This window comes from Lissotriton vulgaris, chromosome 2_1, assembly GCF_964263255.1.
Source record: "Lissotriton vulgaris chromosome 2_1, aLisVul1.2, whole genome shotgun sequence".
Lineage (NCBI taxonomy): Eukaryota > Metazoa > Chordata > Amphibia > Caudata > Salamandridae > Lissotriton > Lissotriton vulgaris.
The window spans coordinates 873,718,746-873,746,338 of NC_141687.1; the positions used below are offsets into that span (position 1 = coordinate 873,718,746).

At 48.3% G+C, this 27,593-nt stretch overlaps 1 protein-coding gene across 1 annotated transcript in view; it reads left to right on the forward strand.

Annotated features, from left to right (window-relative positions):
* Positions 1–27,593, forward strand: part of B4GALNT4 (beta-1,4-N-acetyl-galactosaminyltransferase 4) — a 910,917-nt gene that overhangs the window by 290,205 nt on the left and 593,119 nt on the right. The window contains exon 2 of the mRNA XM_086956391.1: positions 19,115–19,230. Within this exon, the coding sequence (XP_086812517.1) occupies positions 19,115–19,230 (116 nt within the window). The remainder of the gene's footprint in view (positions 1–19,114; positions 19,231–27,593) is intronic.

The window sequence follows — 27,593 nt, forward strand, 5'->3', positions numbered from 1 at the left end:
ACTGTTTGGAGCTCTTGGCGGGCTCCTTCGCAGTCCGTTGTTGGACCAAGGATTCGGTCAAAGCCTGTGTTCTACTGAGAATGGACAATATTTCAGCGGTTCGTTATGTGAACCATCTAGGGGGCCCTCGTTCCCGCGCGCTGGCGGATTCGGCGAAGGACTTCTGGGACTACTGCCTGTCGCGCCACATTGCGGTGACGGCGGAGTACCTACCGGGTCAGGCCAATCAAGTAGCGGATTGGCACTCCAGGCACCTCAGGGATGCCAGTCAGTGGAAACTGGATCCGGAAGTCTTTCGGTGGTTACAAAATCTCTGGGGTCCCTTCTCGGTGGACCTGTTTGCGTCCCGTCTCGACCACCAGCTGCCGCGTTTTTTCAGTTGGAGGCCGGACCCTCTGGCGGAAGCCACGGACGCCTTTCTACAGGACTGGAGTCGGGAAAGACCGTTTGCGCTTCCCCCCGTTCTCCATGATAGTGCGGACGGCGGCCCAAGTACGCCGCCAAGGAGCGGAGTTGGTGTTGGTTACACCGCTCTGGAGGTCTCAAGTGTGGTTTCCGGTTCTTCTGGAACTTTCTTGGGATTTTCCAATCCTACTCCCCCTGTTTCCTCTGCTCCTGACGAATCCGGATCAGGAACCGCATCCTCTCATCACGCAGAGCTCGCTCCGCCTCATGGCATGGAGGCTCTCAGGAGACGCTGGTCGCTCCAAGGCCTTTCGGGGTCGGCTGAGCACCTGCTCTCCAAAGCATGGGCCGATAGTACGACGAAGCGCTACAGATCCGCTTGGCTTAAGTGGATGCGTTGGTGTCTACGAAGGGATTTGGATCCCTTGGTCGCGGGCCTCGTTCCCGTGCTGAACTTCCTGGCTGACCTAGCCGACAAGGGCCTTCCCTACAGAACGATTAATGCGATTCGATCGGCGATTTCGGCAGGCCATGATAACATCGATGGCTCTCCGGTGGGGGAGCACCCTTTTGTTTGTCGGCTTCTGCGGGCTATCCGACTCGCATTGCCTCCTGAACCCAGGTATTCCGTCCTTTGGGACGTCAATTTGGTCCTGAACTTGTTCCTGTCATGGCCGGCCAACTCCTACCTGTCTCTTAAGGAGCTCTCGGCAAAGTTGGCCATGCTGTTATGTTTGGTTTCTTGTAGACGTGTGTCTGACGTGCGTGCTCTGGATATCTCTGCACGCATCTTTTCCCCGGATGGGGTTACTTTTACCGTGGGTCGACGCACTAAAACATCGTCCCGATCAATTTCCTATCCAGCCTTTCTAGACACTCCTAAGTTGTGTGTTGTGCAATGCCTCAAAGCATATGAGGATTTGACTTTGGAATTGCGCCCCCCGGGCGAGCGTCAATTGTTGATTGCCTTACGAAAGCCACACAAAGCTGTCTCCTCCCCCACTATTGCTCGGTGGGTGCGTTGGGTCATGCAAGAAGCAGGCATCAATACGAATCTGTTTGGAGCACACTCTGCCAGAGGGGCCATGGCCTCTAAGGCGTTCTCTGTGGGTGCTCGCTTGGAGGATCTAATGCGAGCTGCGGATTGGTCCTCGGATTCCACCTTTAAGAGGTTTTATGTTAAGCCTGTGGTGGATTTGGCCCAGTTGGTGGTAAGTAAGCTTTGAACTAGCATAATCTGAAGCCTCCGGTCCTGACATAGAATCGAAATTTGCCTAGCTTATGTTACGGTAAGTTTCAATTCTATTAAGGACACGGAGGCGAGGATTATCCCACCCAGGCTACACAGTGGTTTCTCTACCCGCCCGTATGGCAGTAAGTAAAGCGTTTTCCTTTATACGATGTCTGTACTGTAATAGTCGTTGAGTACTCCTTTGCCTTATTATTGCATTCCTAGGCCACCTCGCTTACGCTGTCTCTTTTTTCGACAGGCAACGAGGGTGCTAAGCAGGAGCAATGAGGTGTATGCGTGATCTGCGCGAAGAAAGAGGAGGAAGAGGAAGAGAGGGCTGGCTTTCTAGCTGTGATGGACATAATGGAAGGACTATGGACTAGCAATACACAAGAGACTCTTGGGAGTTGTGGTTTTGGACTGTTAAACGTTCCTTCAAATGCTTTAGGTCTTAAAGCATTTTTTGTTCACTGTTTACATATTTTCCTAAGCTGCTGTGGAGTTTTATGTTAATAAAGCGAAGGAAGATATAGCATAATCCTCGCCTCCGTGTCCTTAATAGAATTGAAACTTACCGTTACATAAGCTAGGCAAATTTCGATTCAGCAAACAGGGTGCTGAAGGCCCCTGTGTGCTTATTACCCTAACACTCTGGTAGTATGTTGTGGTCTAGAAATAGGCTGCAGTGCTCACGAGATCACCTAGGTGCTTACCTGACTGCTCTTGTCTGACGAGATCTTGAGCCCAGCCTATGTGGGGCACGCAATTGGAACTTATACAAGAATCATGGAGGGTAAAGGGCTCAGAGCCTTGTCACTGCTGCTTCTGCATTTGTGGGGCATCAGCAGAAAGATAGACCGGCAGGTCCTGAGCCACATGTCTGTGGAGCTGCTGGCACAATATTGGGGCAGCATTGCTTTGCAGTACAATACAACAGAATGTAGAATATTGATTGTGCATAACAGGTGATGCGATCTTGCCAATGTAAGTATTTGAGGTATTTAAAATGGTACAGAAGTGGGGCGTGGCCAACTGCCGAACATGGCGGCAGCTTAACCCGGGAGCTCCGCAAGGCAGACCGGCCCGCGAAAGAATCCGAATGCCCATCCGTACACTGACCCGCCTGAAGGGGTGAAATCGGCTCCAGGGACCAAGCGGCGCACATCGAGCCGCCCCTGGTGAAAATCCGAAGCCGGGAAGTGCTCCTTTCGGCGCCGGCGAGGTGAGGCCTCCAACAACCCAGCAGCACCGGCCTGCAGTACAGGGAGTGCCCGAACGGAAGTTCACCCTACCCGGCCGGAAGAAGTTGACTCCAGCCGGCGCCCACGTCGCGTCGCCAGTCGCCAGGCCTCAACACAGCGCTTGAATAGCGCTGCGCCTGGGATCAGCCACCGGTCCCTCTGAGGAACGCAACACCTGTCCTCGAGGGCGGAGGAGTCCCTGCGCAGCGGAGGAGTCATCCGAAGACGACACTGCCGGGCGGGCGCCCCACACACACGACGAGGTGGGCCGAAGGCGCATGGTCGGCGCAGCCCCCCCACTCCCGCAGCTCTGACCTTTGGTCCCTGATAACATAGAGAAGAAGGGACGCTGGCGGAATAGCGGCGCCAGCCACCAAACCACCCATAGAGGGCCTGGGGGGCGGCAGTATAATCCACAAGAAGGGGGCACCGCCCTAAACGAGAGAACCTGCGAAGTGCACTTGGGGCGGACGCCGCCGGCGACACAGTGAGACCTGCTATTGACTCCGACTGCAGCGACCACGGAGGCGAGGACCTCGCACGTGGCTGGAGCATAAAACTGACCTCCGAGCGGAGTGCGACTCGGACCTGGCGTCAAGGGGCTTCGGTGCGCTACGATCCGGACCTTTCCCATCTGCCTTGACGGCGCACGCCCAGGAGACGGTGAGCACAGTGGGAGACCGGGCCAGGGACAACGGAACAGACCGGACAGTGCGGTCCTACGCTTAACATAATGGCAGGCAAGAACACGAGGAGCACGACGACGACGCAAGCGAAGCTTGATAAATTTGCCTATTCCCAGAGCGGCCACTCGCAGGGGCCTGGACGTCACTCCACCGGTGCCTCCTCTGATGCAAATGGGACTGGGAAAGTTACTCTGGAAGCCATTATGAGAACCCTCACCGAAGTCCAGGCAACAGTGGGCACCATTTCCACCGAGGTGAACCTGCTGAGAGCTGATTTAAAAAAAATGTCAGAAAGAGTGTCTCAAGTGGAGGTAGTCACGAAGTCCCTCATTGAAGACACCTCAGATCTACAGGTGGCGATGGAGAGACTGGAGAAGACCACCAAGCAACTACAAGAAAAACTGGATGACCAAGAAGGGCGCTCCAGAAGGAATAACGTCCGTATCCTAGGCCTTCCGGAATCGGAGGGGAAGGAGGCCATGGACCTATACATTGAGGACCTCATCAAGACCAAACTACAGCCTAAAGGCCTGTCCAATTTCTTCTCCATCGAGAGAGCGCACCGCGTCCCGGGGGGTGCGGCCAAACCAGGAGCCTCACCGCGGCCGGTGCTGGCTAGACTCTTCAACTATAGGGACAGGGACGCCATCCTGCAAGCAGCCAGGGTGGCACCACCGGTGAAAATTCAAAACTCTACTCTGGCATTCTTCCCAGACTACACGGCCGAGGTGGCCAGACGTCGGAAATCCTTCACTGAAGTCAAGAAGACACTACGTGACAGGGGCCTGCCCTACTCAATGCTCTTCCCCGCCAAACTGCGGATTGTGGCAGAGGGAAAGACATGGTTTTTCGACACCCCCGAAGTGGCAAGAGAATGGCTGGATGGCTGGAGACCAGTGGGCAAACCCCAACGCCCACACAGGGATCGCCAGGACCGCCGCAGTGAGAAGACGACGGACCACCGTCCGGCCAGCCCGGCTACAGAACAGGGAGCAGCCGGGGGATTAGACTCTGATCTCGAGAGGGACCCGTTTGATTCTGGTCAGCCTAGCAGGGGTTGATTGCCTGAACTGGAAGCAACACGATCTGATCACAGCCCTTGGGACTTCGGGCCGATGGAACTGAGTAGGGCGGGTTATGGCCGGTGCCTGTAGGGGACTCACCAACCCCACAAGCAAGTAAGCTAGACAGGGGGGGGAACAAAAGCACTCTGCCAAGTTGGGGATGCGGGCGGGTTTTCGTCCGTGGTGCAGGGGAGCAGGGAGGGGGTGGGGAGATGGGAGTTGTGGGGGTAAAGTTAAAGTTAAGTTTATTGGTCATCGTCATTGCGGTTATACAAGGCACAGTCCCATTACTAGCCAACAGAGTCAGGCGTCGCATCCACACACTGGCTTCACCATGTTGCTGCACATTGATATCATGAGTCATGAGCCCGAATGGCACACCGAAACCGAGCAACACCCGCTGAAGGTACCCCTGTAACGACACTGGTGCCCCCACTTAAGCTCCTTACATGGAATGTCAGGGGGTTGGGGGACAAAATTAAGCGTGGCCTGGTGCTGCACACTATTAAACGACATAAATCTGACCTAGTGCTGCTGCAGGAAACACATCTAGCAGGGACCACTTGCAAAGCACTGAATAGGCGTGGTTACACCATGGCAGTACACTCCGAATTCACTTCAGGCTCCAGAGGCACTGGAATACTCCTCAAACACAACTCAACCTTTTTAGTCACTGGCCGCAAGACTGATGATCAGGGGCGGTTTGCAGCACTCTCAGGCCAGTGGGAGGGGAGGGCTCTAAATGTGGTATCTGTATACATCCCCCCAGCACTTCATTCTACAGCGCTACCAGCACTTGGCCAATTTCTTATCGATCTCCCGGAGGGTGATATGATACTTGGGGGGGACTTCAATGCTATATCAGACCCCTTACTAGACACCTTTCCTATACGGGATCGTCAGAGAGGGGCTGCCACACTTCCTGGATTCTTGACGGCCATGGGCCTCACGGACGTATGGCGTCACCTGAACCCCACGGCGAAGCAGTACACACACTACTCAGCACCCCACGATAGCCTCTCACGTATTGATTACTTCTTCTTTTTAGGGGTTGGGCTGGGCTCGGTGGATGGACTCGAAATCCTGCCGAGAGGCATCTCTGACCACTCCCCGATCTCCCTTCACCTCTCTACTAAAGAATATAAGCGAGCTAGGCTGTACCCGATCTATCCTAATTACCTGCAGATACCTGGCATCAGGAAGAAACTTAAGTTGGCCACGACACACTATTTCAATGAGAACACGGGTTCAGTCACCTCACCCTCAGTGCTGTGGGAAGCATACAAAACGGTCCTGCGAGGAGTGTCCATATCGGCCATTACTGGGTATAAGAGGGAATCCAGAACTGAACTGGCTAATTTGGAATTGGCATTACACACGGCGAACAGCGCGCACATGGCAGACCCCACCCCTGACACAGCACATGAGCTACAGCTCCGTCAACAGCAACACCAGGCACACCTCACTACAATCACTAAAGGACATCTCGCAAACACCGCGCACCGCATCTACGATGTGGGTGATAAGGCAGGGAGAATGCTGGCATGGCTAGACAAGCGGGGCGGCAGTAACAGGGGAATACAACGACTTTACGATGCGACGGGCCAACTGCAGACTCACCCGGAACAGGTAGTCAATGCACTAGCACACCACTTTCAGGGGATCTACACACCGACACGGCCGGTCACTGAGCAGGAGGCAGTAGAGTCACTCAGTCACATTTCCATCCCTGTGCTCACGCCTGAAGCACGGCAGGAACTTGATGATGACCTGACAGAGGGGGAGGTCCAGTTGGCAATACAGGCGCTGCAGTCCGGCAAGGCCCTAGGCCCCAACGGGATTCCTGTGGAGTGGTATAAGGCGGTGGACACGGTGCTGGCCAAGCCCCTAATAGACATGTATAAAGACAGCGCACAAAAGGCACTGCTTCCACTCGACCAACGCACGGCCACTATCGTAGCCATCCCCAAACCAGCCAAGCCACCGACAGAATGCGCCTCGTACCGACCCATTTCCCTACTCAACACAGAAGCGAAGATCCTGGCTAAACTCCTGGCCAGTCGTCTGACCAAGCATCTGAGTACCCTGATACACCCTGACCAATCGGGCTTCATGCCACATAGGAGTACAGCGCTAAACCTGCGAAGGGTACATGGAGTACTGGCGAGGGCACACCTTCTCACGGAACAGGCTGCGATACTCTCCCTAGATGCTAAAATGGCGTTTGATCTGGTGGAGTGGGAATACCTGTTTGCTGTCCTAACTCGGATGGGTTTCGGCCCCCATTTTCTAGCGTGGGTGCGACTACTCTACACCCAACCGATGGCACAGGTGGTTGCGAATGGCCGCATATCTTCACCCTTTCCACTGGGAAGGGGAACGAGACAAGGGTGCCCGCTATCGCCCCTCCTTTTTGCGATAGTGCTCGAACCGCTGGCAATCCTGCTCAGGGAGACGCCGCTCTTCCGGGGCATCACTTGGGGAGACGGGTGGGAGGACAAGGTCTCCCTATACGCAGACGACATGCTGATCTACATGACCGGGCCGAGTGAAGGGGTCCCCGCCGTGTTGGCAGTCTGCGATGAACATGGCAAGGCTTCGGGCTATACCTTGAACTGGTCCAAGTCTGTACTTTATGTCCTCAAGGGCCCGGGTCCGGTGCTACCGGCTGACTGTCCCCTCAAAATAACCACCTCCTCGTTTAAGTACTTGGGTATTTTTGTGACGGCCGATGCTAAACAGTTCTATACCGAAAACTTGCAGCCACCTCTGCAAAGATTGCGTGCTGATGTCAAATATTGGGCTGCACTGTCGCTGACCCTCTTAGGGCGAGCGGCGCTCTATAAAATGATGGCTCTCCCCAGGTTTCTCTATGTACTCGAAAACTCCCCGTATGTGGTTAACCCACAGTACTTTCGACAGGTAGCGGCTTTGGTCTCCAGTCTGCTATGGAGTAATGGTCCAGCGCGAATAGCGCAGACTAAATTGGTGAAGAGCTGGTACGAGGGGGGAATAGCATTACCCAATCTCCAACTATATTACTGGGCATCACAGCTTAAGGTTATTAATTGTTGGATCCATGTTACACGGGAAGACCCTGCATACAAGTCGGATTGGGCACAGCTGGGGACCGAGGGCATGCTCTCGGTGCTGTACAATTACCCGCAAGTGAAAGCCCTAATTGGCCCAACGCTCCACACGGCGACACTTTGGCACGCGGCGCAAACACACCTGGGATGGAAGGGTAAAATCACCAGGCTCACCCCGTTATGGGACACTAAAACACTGGGTAACCTGCGGGCCTGTAAAGGGTTTACGAGGTGGGATGATATAGGGATCTCGGTGGTGGGGGACCTCTGGGACAAAGGCACGGTTATTCCTTTCACACAGCTCCAACAACAATACGGCCTGAGCCCCACTGAAACATACCGGTATGTACAAATCAGGCATGCTCTACTGCGAGCAATCCCACCAGACACCACACCCCCAGAATCATCGCCACTAGAGGACAGACTACTCACCGAATTCATGGAGCAGAAAGCGACCTCACTCACGTACAAAAAGCTGATTAATAACCTGCCAGACCCCGCACAAAAACTTAAAGAGAAATGGGTGGGAGAATTGGGTGACATGGACGAAACGGAATGGAACGAGGCACTGGCCTCGCCGCGGGAAGTAGGAATATCGGCTAGATTCCGCCTGGTACAGCTCAAGGTGTTACATCGCACCTACTACACCCGCACTCTACTACACAAAATACAGAGGGCACCACACCCATACTGCCTCAGGGGGTGCGGGGAGGAGGGAACGCTCATCCACACGTTATGGGAATGTCCACAGATCAGGGAATTCTGGAGGCAGATTATGCGTACAATCTCACAGGCCATCAATGTGTCTGTCCTGACGGAACCTCGTAAATGCCTGCTAAACGTCTGGGACCCAACAGACCTAAACAGGTATGGACAGCTGTGGGTCACACTAGCAGTGACAGTGGCCAAACGGGACATTGCACAGAGGTGGGGCGCCCCGGAATTGCCGACGGTGGCAGGGTGGATAAGAAACATGGACCTCCTCATGGTGAAGGAAAGAGCAGTGTATGTGTTAAGAGCTTGCCCCCGCAAGTGGAATCAGGTATGGACGCCGTGGAACAAATATAGGGGCGAACCATGTGAGGCTTTGCCAGAGGGTGAGGACTCGGAATCAGAAGAGGATGAGGACTAGTGGTAAAGGCAGTGCCAGCATGCTGATGAGGGGGGCCGGGAAACGGCGGGTGCACACCGCTAACATAGGTGACGTACTAAAAGACGGAGTCTGTATGACAATGTATGTGGATGAACACACCCAATTGCACAACGATGACCATTGTTGGGTTTAATGTTGGTTTTCTTTTCTTTTTCTTCTTTTTTTTTTTTTTTTGGTTTGATCCCGGACAACTGTATCAAAACTGCATTATTGGGGTAGTTGTTATGGACGGGGGGCAAAACTGGGCTGCAATGTGCATATGCTTATTTTGCTCACTGTTCTACTACTAAGCCGTTGCCGAAACTGATAGTTGCTGATGTAAAATGTGTTAAATCTTTGCCCTCATGGGGGCACGTACTGATGATATGTAAATGCAACTACCGAATGACAGTATGAATATCTTTTTTGAACTCCTGACAATAAAGAATTTTTTAAAAAAAAATGGTACAGAAGTGATTCTTTTGTGCATTTTCTCTTTTGGTGTCCTTCAGAAATATACTTTGAGCTCTCTATTTTGCCCATTAAATTGTATACGCGCCTAAACCGGTGCTTCTAATAGGTTATATGCCAAAATATCATTGACAAAAATATATTCTGACATAAAAATTAAGTCCTAAATATTGTTTGCAAAAGTATTGTCCAGTTGGGTGTAGGTTTTATGTTATCTCACATGATGTGTTATTTTTATAAGCGATAATTTTGTTAGACAATATGTGGTTCAAGATCTTCTTGTACTTCAATTTCTACAAATTTGAGGCAAGGCAAGAACCTTAGTAAATGGCACATAGCTCTGATAAGTTTTTAGTATAACAATTTAAGATCTGCTGCGTATCGCCTTCTGCTTTCGTCCAGTCTCTCTTCACATAACTCTGCAGCCTGTGAAGACGTGGTCCTTTCAATGTAATGGAGTGACCTAGCTGGTATGCTATACACAAATAACCACTGTAAAACAACTACAAATCTTTTTGAACCCGTTATACATGAAAGGCCTTCAAAAACGTGATCAAGGAAGTCACTGGCATCCATGACTTTCAGCTTTGTAGTTACATAAGTTGATTACCAGTCCTTCTCTCCATTCCATTTGCTAAGGGTGAACTTCTTACAAATCCCATTGACGCCTCTTCCTTCCCTTTTGCTCAGTGACTCTCGCAGTTGTCAGAAACCCAAGATTGCAACAGAACTACAGTCTATTTAGGAGCAGGATAAGCAAGTGTAAAAGGTCTTTCCAGATTCACCCCTCTTAACTTTCCAACAGCCATTCACTTCTAAAGGCATTATGGTAGGAGACAATTTGGGTGTGTGTGGCTAAGCTCACCATGATGACTGTCGCAACTCCTTAGCGCTCCGCTCCATATCTCCCATTATTCGTTTTTTAATCCGATCATTGAGGGACCTATTTACGAAAGGCTGTGCCCGCTGCCCTTAAGCACCCCTAGCAGCCTGTGTTTGTGAGAGGTGCGTTCCAATTTCTGCTGGAGTGCGATTTCCCTGCAGACGGAAGAGAGCGCTGAAGAGGGCCTGCAGCCGAGGGCAGGCGGCGTCTGGATGTACCGGTGGAGGCCGTCCTGGGGTTGGGTCATGGCCCTTTGGAGTTGGGGTCCCCGTATTGGTGGCCAGCCTTGTTCCTCCCTGCCCCTCCCCCCTCTGAGGTGCCGATGCAGATGCATTTCAGGAGGCCTAGACCTATGCGACCTGCTGCACTTGCCGGATCGCGAGAGCGGGTGCTGACACGCTGCTGCCTGGACCTCTCCTTCCTGCACTGTAAGGTGGTGGAGGTCCGCTACTGACCTGAGTGACACCCTGTTGAAGAGGTAGGCGAAAGGGGTCCTCTCTGACTGCTCCTTTACCCCGAGAAGAGCCCCATAAGCAGAGGGACTGAGTATAAGCTGCTGCAATCAACGAGCCTCACCTATGCCGGGCATCCTGCCTGCCTGCTGATCTTGTGTTGGGACCTCCGGCTCCGGGTACCGCCCTGTGCAGTGCCCAGCCTAACACATGCTGCGCCTAGTTTGGAAGGGAATACCCCCCCCTTTTGTTATCTGATGGATGGGCCATGTGTGGCGGTCTGGTGGTGTCCTTGTGAGTGGCATGGCCCTGGGAGCGTGGGGCTCTCCGTCTGACTCCCTGCGCATACAGAGGGTCTGAACCTGACCAGGCCCTGATCTTGAAGCCACAGGCACTTTGGGAACGGTGGCCCAGTCTGTGTGAACATTACAGTAACATATGTCCAAGATGGGTTGCCTGCGTTCTGGAGCCGGGGGGTCGCCTGGCCAGCTACAGACGGCCCAGGCCAGGTGGAAAAAACACCGGACACCTTGCCTAGTGAATCTATGTCCCATAAACTGGATTCAGTTTTTGCCGCAATGAGAACCTAGGGACCTCCCTGGAGCAGTTGCGCTCCTCCCTAGAGGGCAAGATAGACGCTGTGATTATGGACCTTAAGCTTCTACATGCTGACCACAGCAAACTTGTGGAAATAACCCGAGTGCTTTGAGACGCCATAGATGAACTGGCCCAAAGACACAGGAGGCGGGCGCCCAGTTGGAAGACCTACTGGGCCAAGTGCACACACTAGAGCGCAGAGCAGAGGACTCGGAGGACCGATCCAGGCATAACAGCATTCGGGTCGTTGGCCTGCCGGTGGGTGAGGAGGGGACTGAATCCCCAGTTTTGTCAAAAGCTGGATCCGGGACCTATTGCTCACTAGAAAGCTGACTCCACATGTTGCCGTGGAGCGTGCACATAGGGTCCCACCGGGGGCTGGACCCTTACCCTTTTTGTTCCTAGTACTGAACTACAGGAACAGACACTATCCTGCAGGAGGCTCGCAAACTGCAGTCAATTCAGGTAAAAAATAGCCAAGTCATGCGATTCCCGCCCTACACAGCTGCAGTGCAGAAGCGCCGACCCTCCTTTCTTGAGGTGAAGCGACAACTGCGTTATCTGGAACTTAAACACTCCTCAGTATTTCCGGTAAGGCTCCGCATAGTCGCCAATGGTAAAATGCCTTTCTTCGACACCCCTATGGCTGCCTGCAAGTGGCTGGACTTTGTGTTCCCTGGGTGCTCCACCGCACCTACTGAGGCACAAGGGGGCACTCAGTGGGGGCCGATACGGGGAGATGCCGGAGGAGGGGACACCGGGCACGGGAGAGTGGTTCGGGGCTCGGTCTTAATGTCAAACAAATTATAGTAGACCAGCACAGAGCGCTGCAGGCGGCAGCTGAAATCAGGGAGGCTCAAAGGGAGTTGCTATCAGGGGAAAGCCTCCAGGAGTGGGGCAGCGACGAAGAATCGGCGGATGTCGCCTCCTCCTCCATGTACTCCATTACCCCGCCTGAGGTCACCCCGCAAACAGCAGATGATATTCCCTGACATTATGTGAAAGGCTGGAGGGCCAGGGGCACTATTCTGAACTTTGTGGATATGCAAGTAGAAGTAATCTCTACTTAGTATTACTGAACAACTAACAATGTATCATTGCATTCATGATCAGTCATGTTATTTGGGGCATGTTAATTCTTCAATTGTTTTGTTGGTCCCCCTTTCAATCAAATTCTCTTTAGGCATTGCGGGGCTGCACGGATGGGGGTGTGGGACTGCTGGGTCACTGGGCCTGCTTTTGACACCGTCTGGGGGTGATCCTTGCTCTTTGCTTGGTTATGGATGCAATTTCCACTTCACTCCATTAGCCATAAGTAGCTTTATGGATTGGTCTGTGATTTGGACTGCTGCTTGTTGCAGACTCGCCCCTATAATATTTCTAGACTTGTTTTCAGTGTGATATTTTTTGATATATTTAAGTATCCAGGACACGTCCATACTGCTGTCCCTTGAGATTGCCCCTCCGCGGGCTTCACACATCACCCCCCATCCGTAGTACAGGCAGGCCCCCGCGCCATAACCACATATGCATATACCTCATTGTTGCTCTGACACCCATAACTGCTTACACCTGGTTTGTCCAGTGTGTCCACACTCCCTCTCGTAGGTACTCAATATATTCCTTTTTGAAGAGGCACCAGGTCCAAATATCCTTTTTGCAGAGGCACACCTCGCCTCTACTGAAGTTGCCTGTTTGCAGAGGAGATGGCGCGGATAGTTATAGGCCACTGGCTACTCGGCATTCACCTGGTGGGGGTGTTGCTAATCTGGGTTAAGCTAGGCACCCCCTTTGCCGCTGAGAACACGACCATTGTCCCTGAAGGCCAATACGTGCTGAGAAAAGCTCGACTGGATGGCAGGCACATAGTATTGGGGTCCCTGTACGCGCCAAACACAAACCAGTCGTCTTTTCTCAACACCATTACGGGCCAGCTTTCCAGCTTGAATGGATGCCCTGGCTGCTGGGGGGCGACTTTAACTGTGTGCTGGACACAGTGCTTGACCGTTCCTTCCCCCCACTCCCTGTGCTCCTTAAGTGGTACCATTAAGAGCAGTGAATAGGTGACTGGCACACTGGAATCTTGCGGATATCTGGTGTCAGCGTTATCCAGTGGATAAATTGTATTCCTACTATTCGGGTTGCCAAGGCCTCCATGTATGGCTAGACAGAATGATCTGTACTAATAACATATCCCTGGTGGTGACTGATACGGGATATATGGGTAAAACTAATTCTGGCCATAACCCGCAGTCCCTGCGGTTGTCCTGGGACATGGCCCAGTCTGTCATCTCCAGATGGTGTCTTCAGCCTGAGACCCTGGAGGAGCCACCATTTGGGAGGCTTTGAGCTCCACCTTTGCTACTTACTTTTTTTTCGAGAATGTGCACACAGCATCCTCGCTCCTTCTGGAATGGGACGCATTTAAAGTGGTTGACTGGGGCCATTGCCTCAGAGCACAAATGGGTATGCAAAAGTTTATAGGAAAGACCCCGGGCCCGTATGGACTCCCTACAGAGTTGCACAAGGCCTACGCCACCCTTCCGGCGCCTCAGTTGCAAACGGTGTATGACACTGCGCTCTCAGACTCTGACCTCTCCGCCTCACATTGAGAGGCGCTCTTGGTCTCTCTCCCTAAACCTGATAGGGACATAACAGAACTAGGGTCATACAGACCGTTGGTAATGCTTAACACCAATTACAAAATCTTAGCCCGCATTATTGGAGCTAGGCTTGCTCCCTTGGTCCCATCACTCATTCATCCTAATCAGAATGGCTTTGTACTGGCCCGTACTACCTCTCTCATTGTACAGCGGTGCTTTCGACTCCATAAGTACGCACCTCTGGTCTGACCTCAATCGGGATTCCTTGTCATTGACCTGGAAAAAGACTTTGACTCGCTGGAGTGGCCTTCCCTATTGGTCCTCCGCCAGTACGAGTTTGGAGTACGGTTTATGCAGATTACACGGATGCTGTACACGGACCACCTTATTAGGGTCCGCATCGGACATCACATATCTTAGCCTGTTCCCATTGGCAGGGGCAGCAGGCAGGGCTGTCCACTCTTGTCCTTGTTGTGTTCATTGGTGATTGAGCTTCTAGCGGCTGAACTGAGAAATGGGGTAGGGCACTGAGGAATTTGCATGGGAGACGGCCTGCATGTCGTCTCTCTGTATGCAGATGACCTGCTATTCTACCTGAGGGATGGCCACAACGTCCCAAGCACGGTTGCAGAGATCTTACAGTGGTTCGCCCAGTTGTCGGGGCTCTGGGTAAATTGGAGGAAGTCTTGCCTTTATCCTTTCAATACTCGTACACTGGACCTGGGACTTATGGTCAATGGAGCACATACACAATGGCAACCAATGACCTTCCAGTATTAGGAATCCGCATCTACCACTCCGCAGAGGACATCATAGATGGCAACCTTACCAGGGCAATAACGTCTATCCGATTTCAGATGAAGTTCTGCCTGTCATGGGTCACATTGCGATTTAAAAAATGATAGTATTGCCCAGGATGTTATAGTACTTTACCAACCAGTATATATCCGAGCAAATACATTTTGTGATTTAGAACAATGGATCAGGGTGTTCATCTAGAACAGAGGGAGACACAGGGTAGCGTTACAAAAATTGTATGTGCTGGCCGAGCAGGGTGGGTTGGCCGTTCCCAACTTGGAGCTCTATTACCTAGCCTCCCAATTACAGTGTGTGTCGAAATGGCTGTCAGGCCTGTTGCTAGAAGACACAGCGAAGTTACTACCAGCATGGACGCTGACCAACATTCATCTATTTCACCCTGTGTCTAGAGCACCCACACCACAGCCTGGGATGTTAGCTGTAGCAAATTGCTGCTTTAGGCGCAGTCTGTATCTTACTCTGGAGACAACCCCATACAAGCTGCCCTTGCTTGGTGAGCCGAGGGGCAGGGTGACCACAATGGGGGTGGAGCAGGTGCCATGCGGCAGGAATACAAACAATGGGTGATGTATTTGCGGATGGAGTGTTGCTGACATACGAGGGGTTATCCCAGGGTTCGGACATTCCACTGGGCCAGTTCCTACTATACAACTCACTGGTAGCCTCTCTGAGCAGGCCTAGACACCGAACCCTGGAGAGAGACCAAGAGCGCCTCCTGTTGCCGAGGTGGAGAGGCAGGAGTCCGAGAGCACAGTGTCATACACCGTTTGCAACTGAGGTGCCGGAAGAGTGGCGTAAGCCTTGTAAAACTCTGTAGGAAGCCCAAACAGGCTTATCCTTGGCCCTATCTGGTTATACAATATCTGCATGTGATGGGGACGGGCAGCCATATAATACACTGGCTGACTGAGGCACTGCGGGCACACACGAGGGACCCACTCTCCTCCCTGCGGGGCAAGTGGGAAACAGACAGAGGGAGCCCCTGGGTAGATATAGTCTGGGACTAGGTTTTGGCAAGCGCTACACAAATGCCACGGAATGTTCGGTTCCGACTCATACAATGCTACATTATCCTTAGGGCATATCTCTCCCCTGATAATTTGAATAGGTACTTCCAGTTGAGCTCTGCGGCCTGTCTGGGATGCGGCCTAGTGGGCGCCGGCATCTTGCATATGCTGTGGTCAGGCAACGCTTTGCTACAATACTGACGGGAAGTAACGTCCTGTCTAGCCACATGTACTGAACGAACGGAACTGCACACTGGGAGTAATGTATACTGGGATTGTTTCCTAGATCCAAGAAACAAAAAGTAATGTCCAGATTTCTGGACTTGGGCTGATCACAGCTAAGCGGTTTATCACATGCAGGATGGAAACACCGGCTCCCCCCATCATATGGCATGGAAACAGTCTCTCCTGGTTTGGGCACAAGCGGAAAGTATAGCGCTTAACAGAGAAGACGCATTGGGGCTTACAAAATATCATATTGCAAAACACTGGGATTCCATGCTGGGGGCTTGGCAGCATATCACTCACCCAGAGATTGAGCACTCCGCAACCGGGGACACGGGCCGGAATAGAGATGGGTGTGCTGGGGCCTCTTGCAGGTAATCACTCTTTAGGTGAATGGGTGAGGGGCACCTTACAGAGGGTAGATGGCGGAGAACAGAGGGGGCGACACATTAGGTGATTGAGAAGGGACTAGGCAACTCTGCAAAGTTACATTTGTTTTGTTTAACAATGTAATATCACTGGCACTTGACCACACGGGTAATTTAGCAGTGGCCAAGTTAATCCAATATAAGACCCACAGACTGCATGTTAGCTATCAAGGGTCCGACATAAGGCTTATGATCCTGCAATATATTACAACTATTTTACTAAAGACAAATGTTTTGCTAGTAATCAAACGGATTCACATATATGTAAAATGTCAATATTTTGATCATTGTTGACTACCATAAATGTCAATATTTTTTTCTTCTTTTTGTTGTTATCCTACCAATGTATGTATGATAATTCACAAAATGCCAATAAAGAGATACAGAAAAAGGGTTGTAGGCAAATTACCTGCTCATTACCTGTAAGAGAAAGATGTCTAACCTGCAAACACACCCTCAAATGAGACAGTGCTACAGAATTAGAAAGATGTCTCTCTATATGCTGTATACTTAACCATTATCATATGTCTGAAATTCCCATGTAGTTGGCAGTCAACTATATATGGCAGTGAGTCTCCACCAGCAGAGCCTCCCACCTACCTCTAACGGTGCTAGCAGTGGGTGTTGGTTTTTAGGAACCCAATCACAGAATCTAAGACCTAAAGATTGATTGTAGAGGCAAGTTCATGACAGAAGGGGAAAGAGAGACTATTATTTAACAATTCAGGACACAGAGGTGTTTGAGCATGGATGAAAGCTTCATGAGTCCTGGCAAATGATGTCCTATGTTCTCTTCTTTGACTGAAGAGATGCTGAGGCGTTAATATTCCTTCATCACCCATTCACGCAGTTCTCTTTGTGGTACTTAGCAGATATCTGTCTGACTCTCCCAGCTGCTGTGCCCATCAACTGGCACTGATCTGGTGTGCCTGACTACACTCAAGCCCATCTGGGCTTCTATATTCACCACAGTGCACTGCCTCCTCTGATTGCAGTAATAATTGTTTGATCCAGGACTGACCTAACCCATCATCATCTGCTTAAAAAATTACAGACCAGGCATGTGACTACAATTGCCATGTCCCTGCCAGCATATGAGAAGCCTTAACCATACAGTTGACTGACTGGTCCTGTGCGAATGAGGCCTTTAGAAGAATCATCCTAGTGTGTTACGGTTTGTGATGCATCCTTACCAACCTTCAGAGACCAATAGCAGACGTTATAACTTAGATCTTTACCACACCTGCTGCAGTCACTCAGTAGACTGCAGTTTCTATAAAATATACACAGTATGGAAGGCAGCCCTAAAAGATTATATTGGCAAAAATACATAAGATCCAACTGCACTCTCAGCGGCCACAAAGGCAGGACATTCCAAGCATGATGTCTGTTTTTGGTGCTTTTTCAAATCTAATTCAGATGTTAGTAACTCGCCTAAGGATATCCACTAGGAATAGTTCACTTGGCGATTCAGATATTTGAGAACCAAAGATAAGACCACTGACCTGACTCCCTTCACATTGAGGGGGATAGTCTCCACTTTTCTTATATTATCTCCTCCAATTTCTTGCAGTCCAAAGTAGGTAAAGGCCTGCCGTTCTCCTACTTACTATGTTGTTACTACAGTATTTATAACAAAATATTTGATAGAACCCAAAACAAAACCATTGTATACCTGCTCACATTACATCCGTTTTTTTAGATTTAACTCTCGAGTCTCACCTGTATCCTTTTAGGGCATTGGAAGGAAATTTTCCTGGAATTTAATTCAAAATGGTGATAATAGTTCCTCACAATGTTCTGGGATTTTTATTTTTAAGGATTCCACCCAAAGTATGATCATATTTATATATTTTAAATGATAAGTTGACTTGCATCTGTTCCATTTAGCATGTACCAATATCTTTCCATGCTTTTTCTGATACCACCTTGGGCAAAATGTGCATTTGCTGCCCAGCTGGTCCTGATGGTGTACTGTGAAATGTAAACAGGGGCTGAAACATTTCCACAGATATCATAAGACCAGGGCCACTGGAATTATGGGGCACATATTTTAATTAAAAACTACCATGCAGAACATTATTATGTACCTGTCTTCTTGGAGACATATTAGTTTTCAAGCCATGGGACCATTGGACAGAGGGTGTAGCATATTTGTGTTTCTTCTAAAGTGTAAGTGCCATTTTGAAATAACTGCTTTTACGAGGATTTGTGTTGATGTATTGACTTCAGAAAACCCATAAAAAAGAATGAATCATTCTGTCCATCCTGTTTGAGTTGCATGTAAATGTTTAAGATCTCTGTTTCTTGCTGCTGACAGTAGCCCTTCCCCCATTCCATTAAAGAGAGATGTTTGCACTATATATGCAACATTGATATTTCCTTAAGTGGTTAATTACAGCAAACAGTTAACAGTGCCCAGGTAACTATTGTAAAGTGCCATACAGAGCAATTCGTGTGTTGGAATTTTAAAAACTTTTGATTTGTTTGAGTTTGAAACAATTCTTGTGTAAAATATGTGTACTATGCTGAAAATTGGTGACTCTGCAGGGCTGGTCTCCAACCACTATCTATATCGGAAGGGGTCTAAGTAACCTCAAAATGCATTGGATTTTTAGGCAGCGTCATAAACTTTCGGACATCCCCTTATGAGAATCTGAGAGCTCCTAGTTGTGTGTGTGGGCCAGATGTTGTTTGATGGTAAACTTTGCCTATGCCGGTGCATCCCACCATGGGAAGACTGAGGCTAGCACTCAGGCATATCTACCTTCTATTTTACAGATGGCGAGCGACTGGCCGAAGGCACGGATGCAGGAAGGAGAATGGCCGGAGCCCACGCCTCATCACTCCAGAGGAGACCTGAAGATTCCAGTGAGAGCCGTGAGGAGGAGCAGATGGTAAGGTTCCTTTTCTATTTTTTATTATTAACTGATAGAAAAACATCCCTAAAGCACTGTGGTATTTTCTTTGTGTAATTTAAACTTTGTAGCGGTGTTGTGTGTAATTATGAAACCAGTTTCAATTTCTATATGTTAAAAACGTTTAATGAATATTGGAAAAATAATCTTTAGATGTATATTATTTCCATTTATTAGCGAAATGTCTGTTTTGGTACGAAAGGGACAAGAATCTCTCTCATAATCACTTTGGAATCCTGAGTACCTCCATGCAACCTCATGATATGTTGTTCTCTATTGTATGTCTTGGTAGTTCTCCCGCTTACGTTACTTTTCTTCTGAAGAATGTGCCAGTTGCACGTTGCTTAGCTTTCTCGGTGAGCTGCTTTGATGGTTAAATGGGGCGTTAGGGTAATTGTATTTTGCTTGTTTTTACAGATTTTTTACAGAAACTTGCCTGGTGCTACATTGGTGTTTTTTTTAGTTCTGTGTTCTGCATTGGTCTAGCAAACATTTTGTTCGTTCTGAAGGGGTAGATTAGTATAGGTTATTATTATTGTCAATATAAAGGATTATTAGGCTTATACCATGCACAGAAGATTAAAACACACAGGCGTGCAATATATAATGAAATTAAAATTGCAACAATATAACACAATTGCAACTTAAAATACTGAATGGACCCTTACATCCGTATGCTATAACTTTAATCACTGCCGATTAGTTAAAGAGTGAGACCATGAACTTGACATCACTAGTGCAGTCTGTTGATTCAACCATAAGTAAAAATACATATTAGAAGTACATATTAAGCATTGAACTTTCATAGAAACTAATCTGGGACAAATGCAAAGGAAATGCTTTTAAGATTCTTGACCCAGCCCACTAAAAAGATAAGTAGGTTTGAACGAATCAGGATCCAATTCTGTCATCTTTTTGTTGGAGTAAGGGCAACTGTAGTGTAGGTATCTATTTCAGATGTTCTTAGTTGTAGGAACCTTTAATATCTATGATGAGCTAAACTAACATACGCTGAAGTTGGAATAGCACCCAATTTAATCCTCAGCGGTGACCTGAAAGCTCAATTGAAGTTATGGGTCTTAATAATGGGTTTCGCTATCATTTTTAATTCATGAAAGGACATTTTTTCATGCGATCCTAATGGAGCAAGATCGTAATCCAATCTTAACTCAGATTTTCTCTGTGGTTGTTTATCAAATTCTCTTCTCATAATTGTGAAAGGGAAGACCCGTTTACCCAACCCCCAGTCTCACGTATTTTGAAAAAGTACAGACGAGCCATTATTCTCTCAAACTTACAAGGCTGTTATCCCAAATTCTAGGCTTTAAATTTCTTGAATGGTATATTGCAGTACTTTAAAGAAGTGGGGTTAAAAACTTTTAGTATCACAGAGTAGGAGATTATATTGTATTTTAAATGGAATTGTTTGACACCAGCATTGGCTTTTTGGGTTTTATTTTTGAGAGATACGAATTGTGGTAACCACTATAGGGATATTCCTAGATAATCTTTAATTTCTTGTTCGCTCCAAGTGAGTGAATGCCTTCAATATTCCAATTAAAACCTGAGACACAATTTACCAAAAGTTATCTTTTTAGTTTTGGTTAAATTCATCTTTAAACCATTTTCTCTGCAATACAAAGACACAAACGTCAGTGACCGTTATAACCCAATTGGAGTCTTATCTTACACAATTAAGTCACCAGCATCTAACATTATTGGTATTTTCCTACTTCACAATTTTGGAGGACACCAATGTACAATATGAAAATCAGAAACTAGATTCGACAGGTAGATATTAAATAGAGTAGGTGTCAAAACGCAACCCCGTCCAACTCATGAATCAGTCAGAAACTGACTTGTGAACTCCGACCTGGTGTTAATTTGTACTTTTCAAATGAATCATTGTTAAAGCAAGTGCAAAAACATGACATCAATGTGTAGGGCTTACATGTTTGCTCACAATCCTACATTTGCATGATAAGGATCTGTTCTCTATTCATAGCCTGTCTTAAAACGGGTTTAATAAGAATTTAGCAAAGGGGCATGGCTTGTAGCGCAGGAAGATGGCTGTGTAAGCCTGCAGCTCCGTCTCAGAGGGTCGCAAGTAACCTTTATTTAACTGACCTCGGAACACCAAATAACCAGAAAACGCCTGAAAGTCGGTCATCCTGACAGCTCAGGAATGCGGAGAGGCCTGGAGAAGTGAGGTGGAGCACTGAGAACTGCCTCATCGTCACCCATGCCGGCCTCGGAGCCCTGTGCCCTGAAAGCCGCATTTCATATCGGCATACACCTGCGCCAAGAGACCCTAAAGCTTCACCGCTCGCACAGGGGTAATGACGAGGTGAAGCGAATAGTGGACCGATGATGGGAGCGATTTGAGAAACCGAAAAATTAGTATAATGCACTTGAGTGGTGAGAACCAATCACATCATGGATCTCGGGAGGGGGTGGTGGCGAAATCGGCACACCGCTCTCGACGCCAGGCACCCTCTGGAAACCTACAATCTCCCTTAGTCACCATCTTTGGGATCCGGTAACTGAGGACATTGCAGGTTTCCAGTGGGTGCCTGGCGTCGAGGGCGGTGTGCCGATTTCGCCACCACCCCCCTCCCGAGATCCATGGTGTGATTGGTTCTTACCACTCAAGTGCATTATACTAATTTATCGGTTTCTCAAATCGCCAAGCTCTCACCTTTAGAAGTTCACTCTGATGTCAAAAATAGATAAATCCGACATGGCGGTACTTTGAAATAATCCTAATCTGAGAATAGATAACATCTCAATCTACTGGGACGATTGGGCACAGAAAGGTATCAACATGATAAAAGATTTGTATATGGATACCCTCCCTAAATCCTTTGCTACACTGCATCTAGAAAATAACTTGAATAACATTTATCTATATACATTTTTGAAGCTTAAAGCTTAGCTCTCTAAACAACCCATAAAACCGATATCCTCTTCTCTCCCCCTCAAACTGAATCTACTAACCATAGCGGGCTACATGGTGTCTAGAATATATATAAACTACTCATGTCTATTCCAGGTAAACGACACACGGTTAATGAACGGAATTGGGAAAGTGAAACTAATACTAAATGTATCATGTGGGTTTGGAAACTCATTCATATGACAACATTTAAGAATAAAATCTTGCCATCACCCTCACAGACTAAATACATGGTTATCAACAGATCATATTGGACACCAGCCAAGTTGCACAAACTTAACCTCACTCAATCACCCCAGTGCTGGAATTGCAATTCGCAAGTTGGAGATTTACCACATATGTTATTCTACTGCCCTCTCTTGCAATCTTATTGGGATAAGTCCTTTGAGTTTGTTATGCACAATTTACATATTAGATCAGCCAGAGACTTCTCATATGTTATCCTAGGCTCCCTAGACCCTCAAATAAAAAAAGACAATAACTCTGACCTCCTGGACCTAATGTTCGCTCTATCGTGCAAAATATTATTGAGAAACTGGAAAAACTTCAAACGGATCGCCTACAAATCATGGCAAGAAGAACTAATCTTCCTAAGAGGTGCCGACAACATAGCTCTAAAACGATCTCTCTGGCTCTCTCCTTATAGGAAGATGTGGGGCATTTTGGACGCTTCCTCCCTTACCTTCAAACCACCATGAAGGTCCTCTAAGACATCTAACTATTCACATCCAATCTCAGTACACCAGACACCACTCATCCTGAGTAATCACACAGTCCCAACATACTTGCATCCACCTTAGAATGAATTCCTTTTTTAAATTTTTTTACAGGGTTTAACCACTCACCTTGGAAGTTTTATATTTCAGGTATAACAGACTTATGTCATGATGTGATGTGTAGTCAGTATACAATCGATACTAGATGCTGTACTTATGTATATGTTAAATCTTCGTGACACCCCTTTCACCAATGGTACGCCAGAGGAACATACTATTAACCATGTCTGCAACGTTTTATTTGACAATATATATGCTAATGGTTATACCTAACAGCACTCATACTGAGTGAGTTTAAAATGTATCGTGAATACCTGTATTTCTCTTCTTTTACTTCCACTTTTTGTGTTGTATACCCTAATAAGCCAATAAAAAGTATGTTCTATTTGTAGAGCCCCGGTGAGAGTAGGCCAGGCCTCTAAGGCTCTTGGACTGTATATGACTGATTTATGCCACTTTATGGCATACCCTGAGAACGTCCCTTACCGGCCCATAAGATCAAACCAGGCGGGGATTGTGGCGGCCGGATGAGTAACCTACAATAAAATGTCATCTGCATAGAGCGAGATCGTTTCTTCTCTCTCTCATCTGACGGCGTTATTTGGAACCCCCGAATCTCCGCACGTTGCCGAATCTCACATACCACTATCTCTATAGTGAGGGCAAAGAGTAGCGGGGACAACGCGCAGCTCTGACGGGTCCCCCTTCTGATAGGGAAATCTCCGGATAGCTGGCAATTAACCTTAACTCTTGCACGAGGGTCCACTTGTAAGTGGCTCATCCAGTGCCTAAACTTGGGGCCAACACCAAACTTAACCAAGGTGGTCTTCAGAAAAGGCCAACGCTCGGCATCAAACACTTTTTCTGCATCTAAGGACAAGAGCAAATGCGGCTCTTCTTGCTCCTGTACCTCCTTGAGCCAATTGTGGGTCTTGCGCAAATCCATGGTTTGTGAATGGGGATAATCGTGGCCAGACTTCTACAAGTGTTAATACAAAATCTGTATTTGCGACTGAAGATGGAGGACAAAGTAAGAATTGGACCTCACAAATTAATGACTTGTGCCCCAATATGAGAAAATGTAAAGCCCCTAACTTCCCATTGCATATTTGGCAAATGTATTCATCCCAGATTGTCACTTAATACTCTTTGCCCGAAATATCAGAGCAAGCTTAAGAACGCATACACATCTCCGCAAATATTAAAACAACTAAAAAGACCAACTTGTCATATAATTCCCTAAAGAAATCTTAACTTGTAGACAAATTAACAACAACAAAGTCTGATTTAGAATGTGTAAATCTGGACGAATCTTAGAGCCTATTCTTTTACTGACTTATGATAAGTGAAAATTGGGCAGTGGACTTGGAGAATTAATTCCAAACTCATTATGACTCTACAACCAGTGTGGTATTTCATATCTTCATTGATGGTTCAGAACATCCAGATTCTCATCTCCACTCGGAGCAGACAACAAGCTAATGTATAAGGATGCACCTGTGAGCTTTTGCAAGGGGCTAACTCCTCTACCACTCTGTGATGTTCTACTGATCAGTCTGACAGGCCTTTGATCCCTAATGGGGAAAATGTCACTCAGCCATGTCCTGAGACCCACTCTTAGAAATAAATCGGCGTGTTTTGGCACCCTGTCTCACACACCGAGGTTGGTATCCCTGTTACCAATGACATGCGATGCTTTGTCCACTTAACTGCCTAACAAGCATCCTTCAAACGTCTCAAGTTCGACGAGCCCCACCATGGGGTTTAGAGATGATCCAATGCCATGGGGACCGCCAGAAATCTACTTGTGGCCTATCCAGCCCTTTGGCCTTGGGGCTGAAGAAGTACATATTGTTTCTCCTGGAGTTGTGCCTCCTAACTGACTTGCAACAACTACCATATCCTGCTCAAACATGTTGTTTTCATCCGTACACAGCTACTCACTTCCTACACACAACTAATCAACAGAATTACAGGCTCCCCATCCTATACCCGCACTCCTCTCAAGCATGAAAGTAGCATGGGATTGACCTGAGTGGGCTGGTTTAACTCTCGCTCAGGCACAGGGAGTCTGTGCCGTTTCTCCAACCCAGCTGTGCAATACAGCTGGGTTGGAGAAACCTAAGTGTGCATGTCCGTTTGTCTGGCTAAAGACGGCCGGCCCAACTGACATGCACACTTAAAAGTACACATCTACCACTCCTCCTCCCCACCTCTCATGGCCCTGCCTGGCCAGCCCCTCCCTGCACATGCTGGCTCAAGTAGCAGCTGGAAAATAAAACTAGTTAGCTATCATTTTATTTTGCAGCTACTGGCTCATAGCCAGTGGAGCGACGCTCATGCACCATTGCGGAGAAGCCGCCCCCTGTAAATTGTCCGCCTATCTTTTTTTTTTTCACAACCCAATTTTATTGTTGAAAGCCAATACAGATTTGGTGTCCCGTAGAGTGCCAGCTGTATATAATGAGAAGAAGCATTGATTTCAACATTTTCAAGCAATGCAGAATCAAGCTGATGCAATAAACACATTAAACGACACACCCAGCGACCTAGAATACACAGGTCTAAACAAATCAGTACACATGTAGGTAGAGTCCTTATCTATAGTGCAGCACAGCCCGATCTACTCAACCGCTCTTCGACAGCAGTGAAGAGGAGGGAGATTCTAGATCTAATCCCCTGTAATCGGCCCACCAGTTCCATATCTTGTAGTGTTTTTGGGGATGCCCTCTCGCCGCAATCCTAAGACACTCCTCAAAACCGCGACCGGGACGTACACTGCCATATAGTGTGAAAGAAGTCACCTTCAGCTGCCTCACATCGCTGTTCCCTGGATGACATGCCCAGCCCGCCACAGCCTGTATCTGGTGAAATATACCCGGTGCAGGTATTTGAATGGGATCAACTGCAAGCGGGCAGCGATCGCTGCACCACGTGGGGACTTGTGTGCCTCTACCCAGTCCTCCTCGTCGAGCGGGGCCCAGGACCAGCTGCCAGGCCTCCTGTGTTTTGTGTAGTTAATTGGGGGCATTGTTTACAAGTGTACAATAGATCTTAGTTATTTTGTGATCCCCAAGTCTCTCATAAAAACCTTTGCCTCAATGGGGTTGAATTCAGGTCTGACATCTTGTTGCATGCTCTCCACACCACTGGAGTCAAGCTATGCTGGCTGAAGACGGCTGATAGCCAGAAACCGGTCCTCGGATGCTTGATTCCGGTCCAGGAAAGACATGGCTTGGCAGTTCGGGCTGGACGGTTCCCATGAGGCACAGGGTCAAGGCTGATTTGCATATGGCCATGTCTGAACTGGGGTGGTGTGGAGTGCAAAAAAACGATGGATTGAGGCCCAGATCTCTGTACTGGGGTGAATGTATGACTTGTTCTGCATTCTGTCCATCAACTGTGGTTTTTGCATATGACCTCTTGTTGCACCAGATGCGGTGAGAGGGCATGTCGTAATTGGAGGTACCAGTAAAATTGTGGGTGGGGCATTGTTCGCCTATCTTCATGACACACTCGCCTTAGCGCCTCTCTGGGTTGTTGCAGGAATGTCCACCTACCAGAGCCATGGACGAACATGAGAAATGGTTTTTGGACATGCTTTTGTTGTTACGTGTAGAAAAGGGGTTCCTACTATAGAAAAGATAAAGGTGTTGTCATAAAAAGCGCAATTGAAGTTAAGCGGCTAATTCCTGCGTATCCTATTGAATGCTAAGCACATAAGCAATGTGTTAGTTTCAAACTTTCAACTTGAACAAATGTCTGATTTGAATTTGGCCCGAGAGTTGAGTCTTGTTCACTAGAAGATTGTTGCTTCACTCGATGGACATCTGTTTTTTGTGACTATGGGATATTGCTAACTAGATGTAAGGTATATTCGTTATGCCTCTTGTAAAAAGGATTTGCGCTAGTGTAAACCTTTCTTAAAGCAAAGCGACTGCTGTATCCTTAGAATGGGCTTTAATTTTGATGCTGCTTTTGGGTGATCGGTGTTGGAAATGGGATCTAGGATTTTCATTAGATCCACACTGTCGAGCCCTCTGTCAAGCTTGAAATATAAGAGCCTTTCTAGTTGGGCCTCATTGCTTCTTCCAATTTGCCAATCATGGACCTTATTACAAATGGCGCCCACTGTCCCTCTTTGGGCCTCAGCTCACCTTTACGTTTGCGCACTGGTGCATACAGGGACAGTGCGCCCTATTACAGAAAATGCCCTGCCCCCAGGGAAGATGCTAACTTGTAGCAAGCCATGCACTGCACCTGCCTGCAGGGTGAAGGGTGCTGGATCTCGGTCACCCCTTTGAAGTGTCGGCGTGTGCTGTCTGCCCTGTGAAAGATGATGTGGCAGCTTCAAGCCACTTCTCCTTTCACTAGTGCACTGCACCCAGGAGAGGTGTGAGTTTACAGCTGACCTTTGTGGCAATGCATTGATTATAATAGGATGCAGTGTCCATGTTTGGCTCCAGGACACCTGTTTAAAGGTGCGCCTCGCCATAGGGCACGCCTTTATATCTGGCGGCCTTTTTCCTCTGTGCCTGCATCTATAATATTAAATGGTGTCAAAGTGTTTCCTTCTTCTGCATGGGGGTCCTGCTTCCATGCAAAAGAGG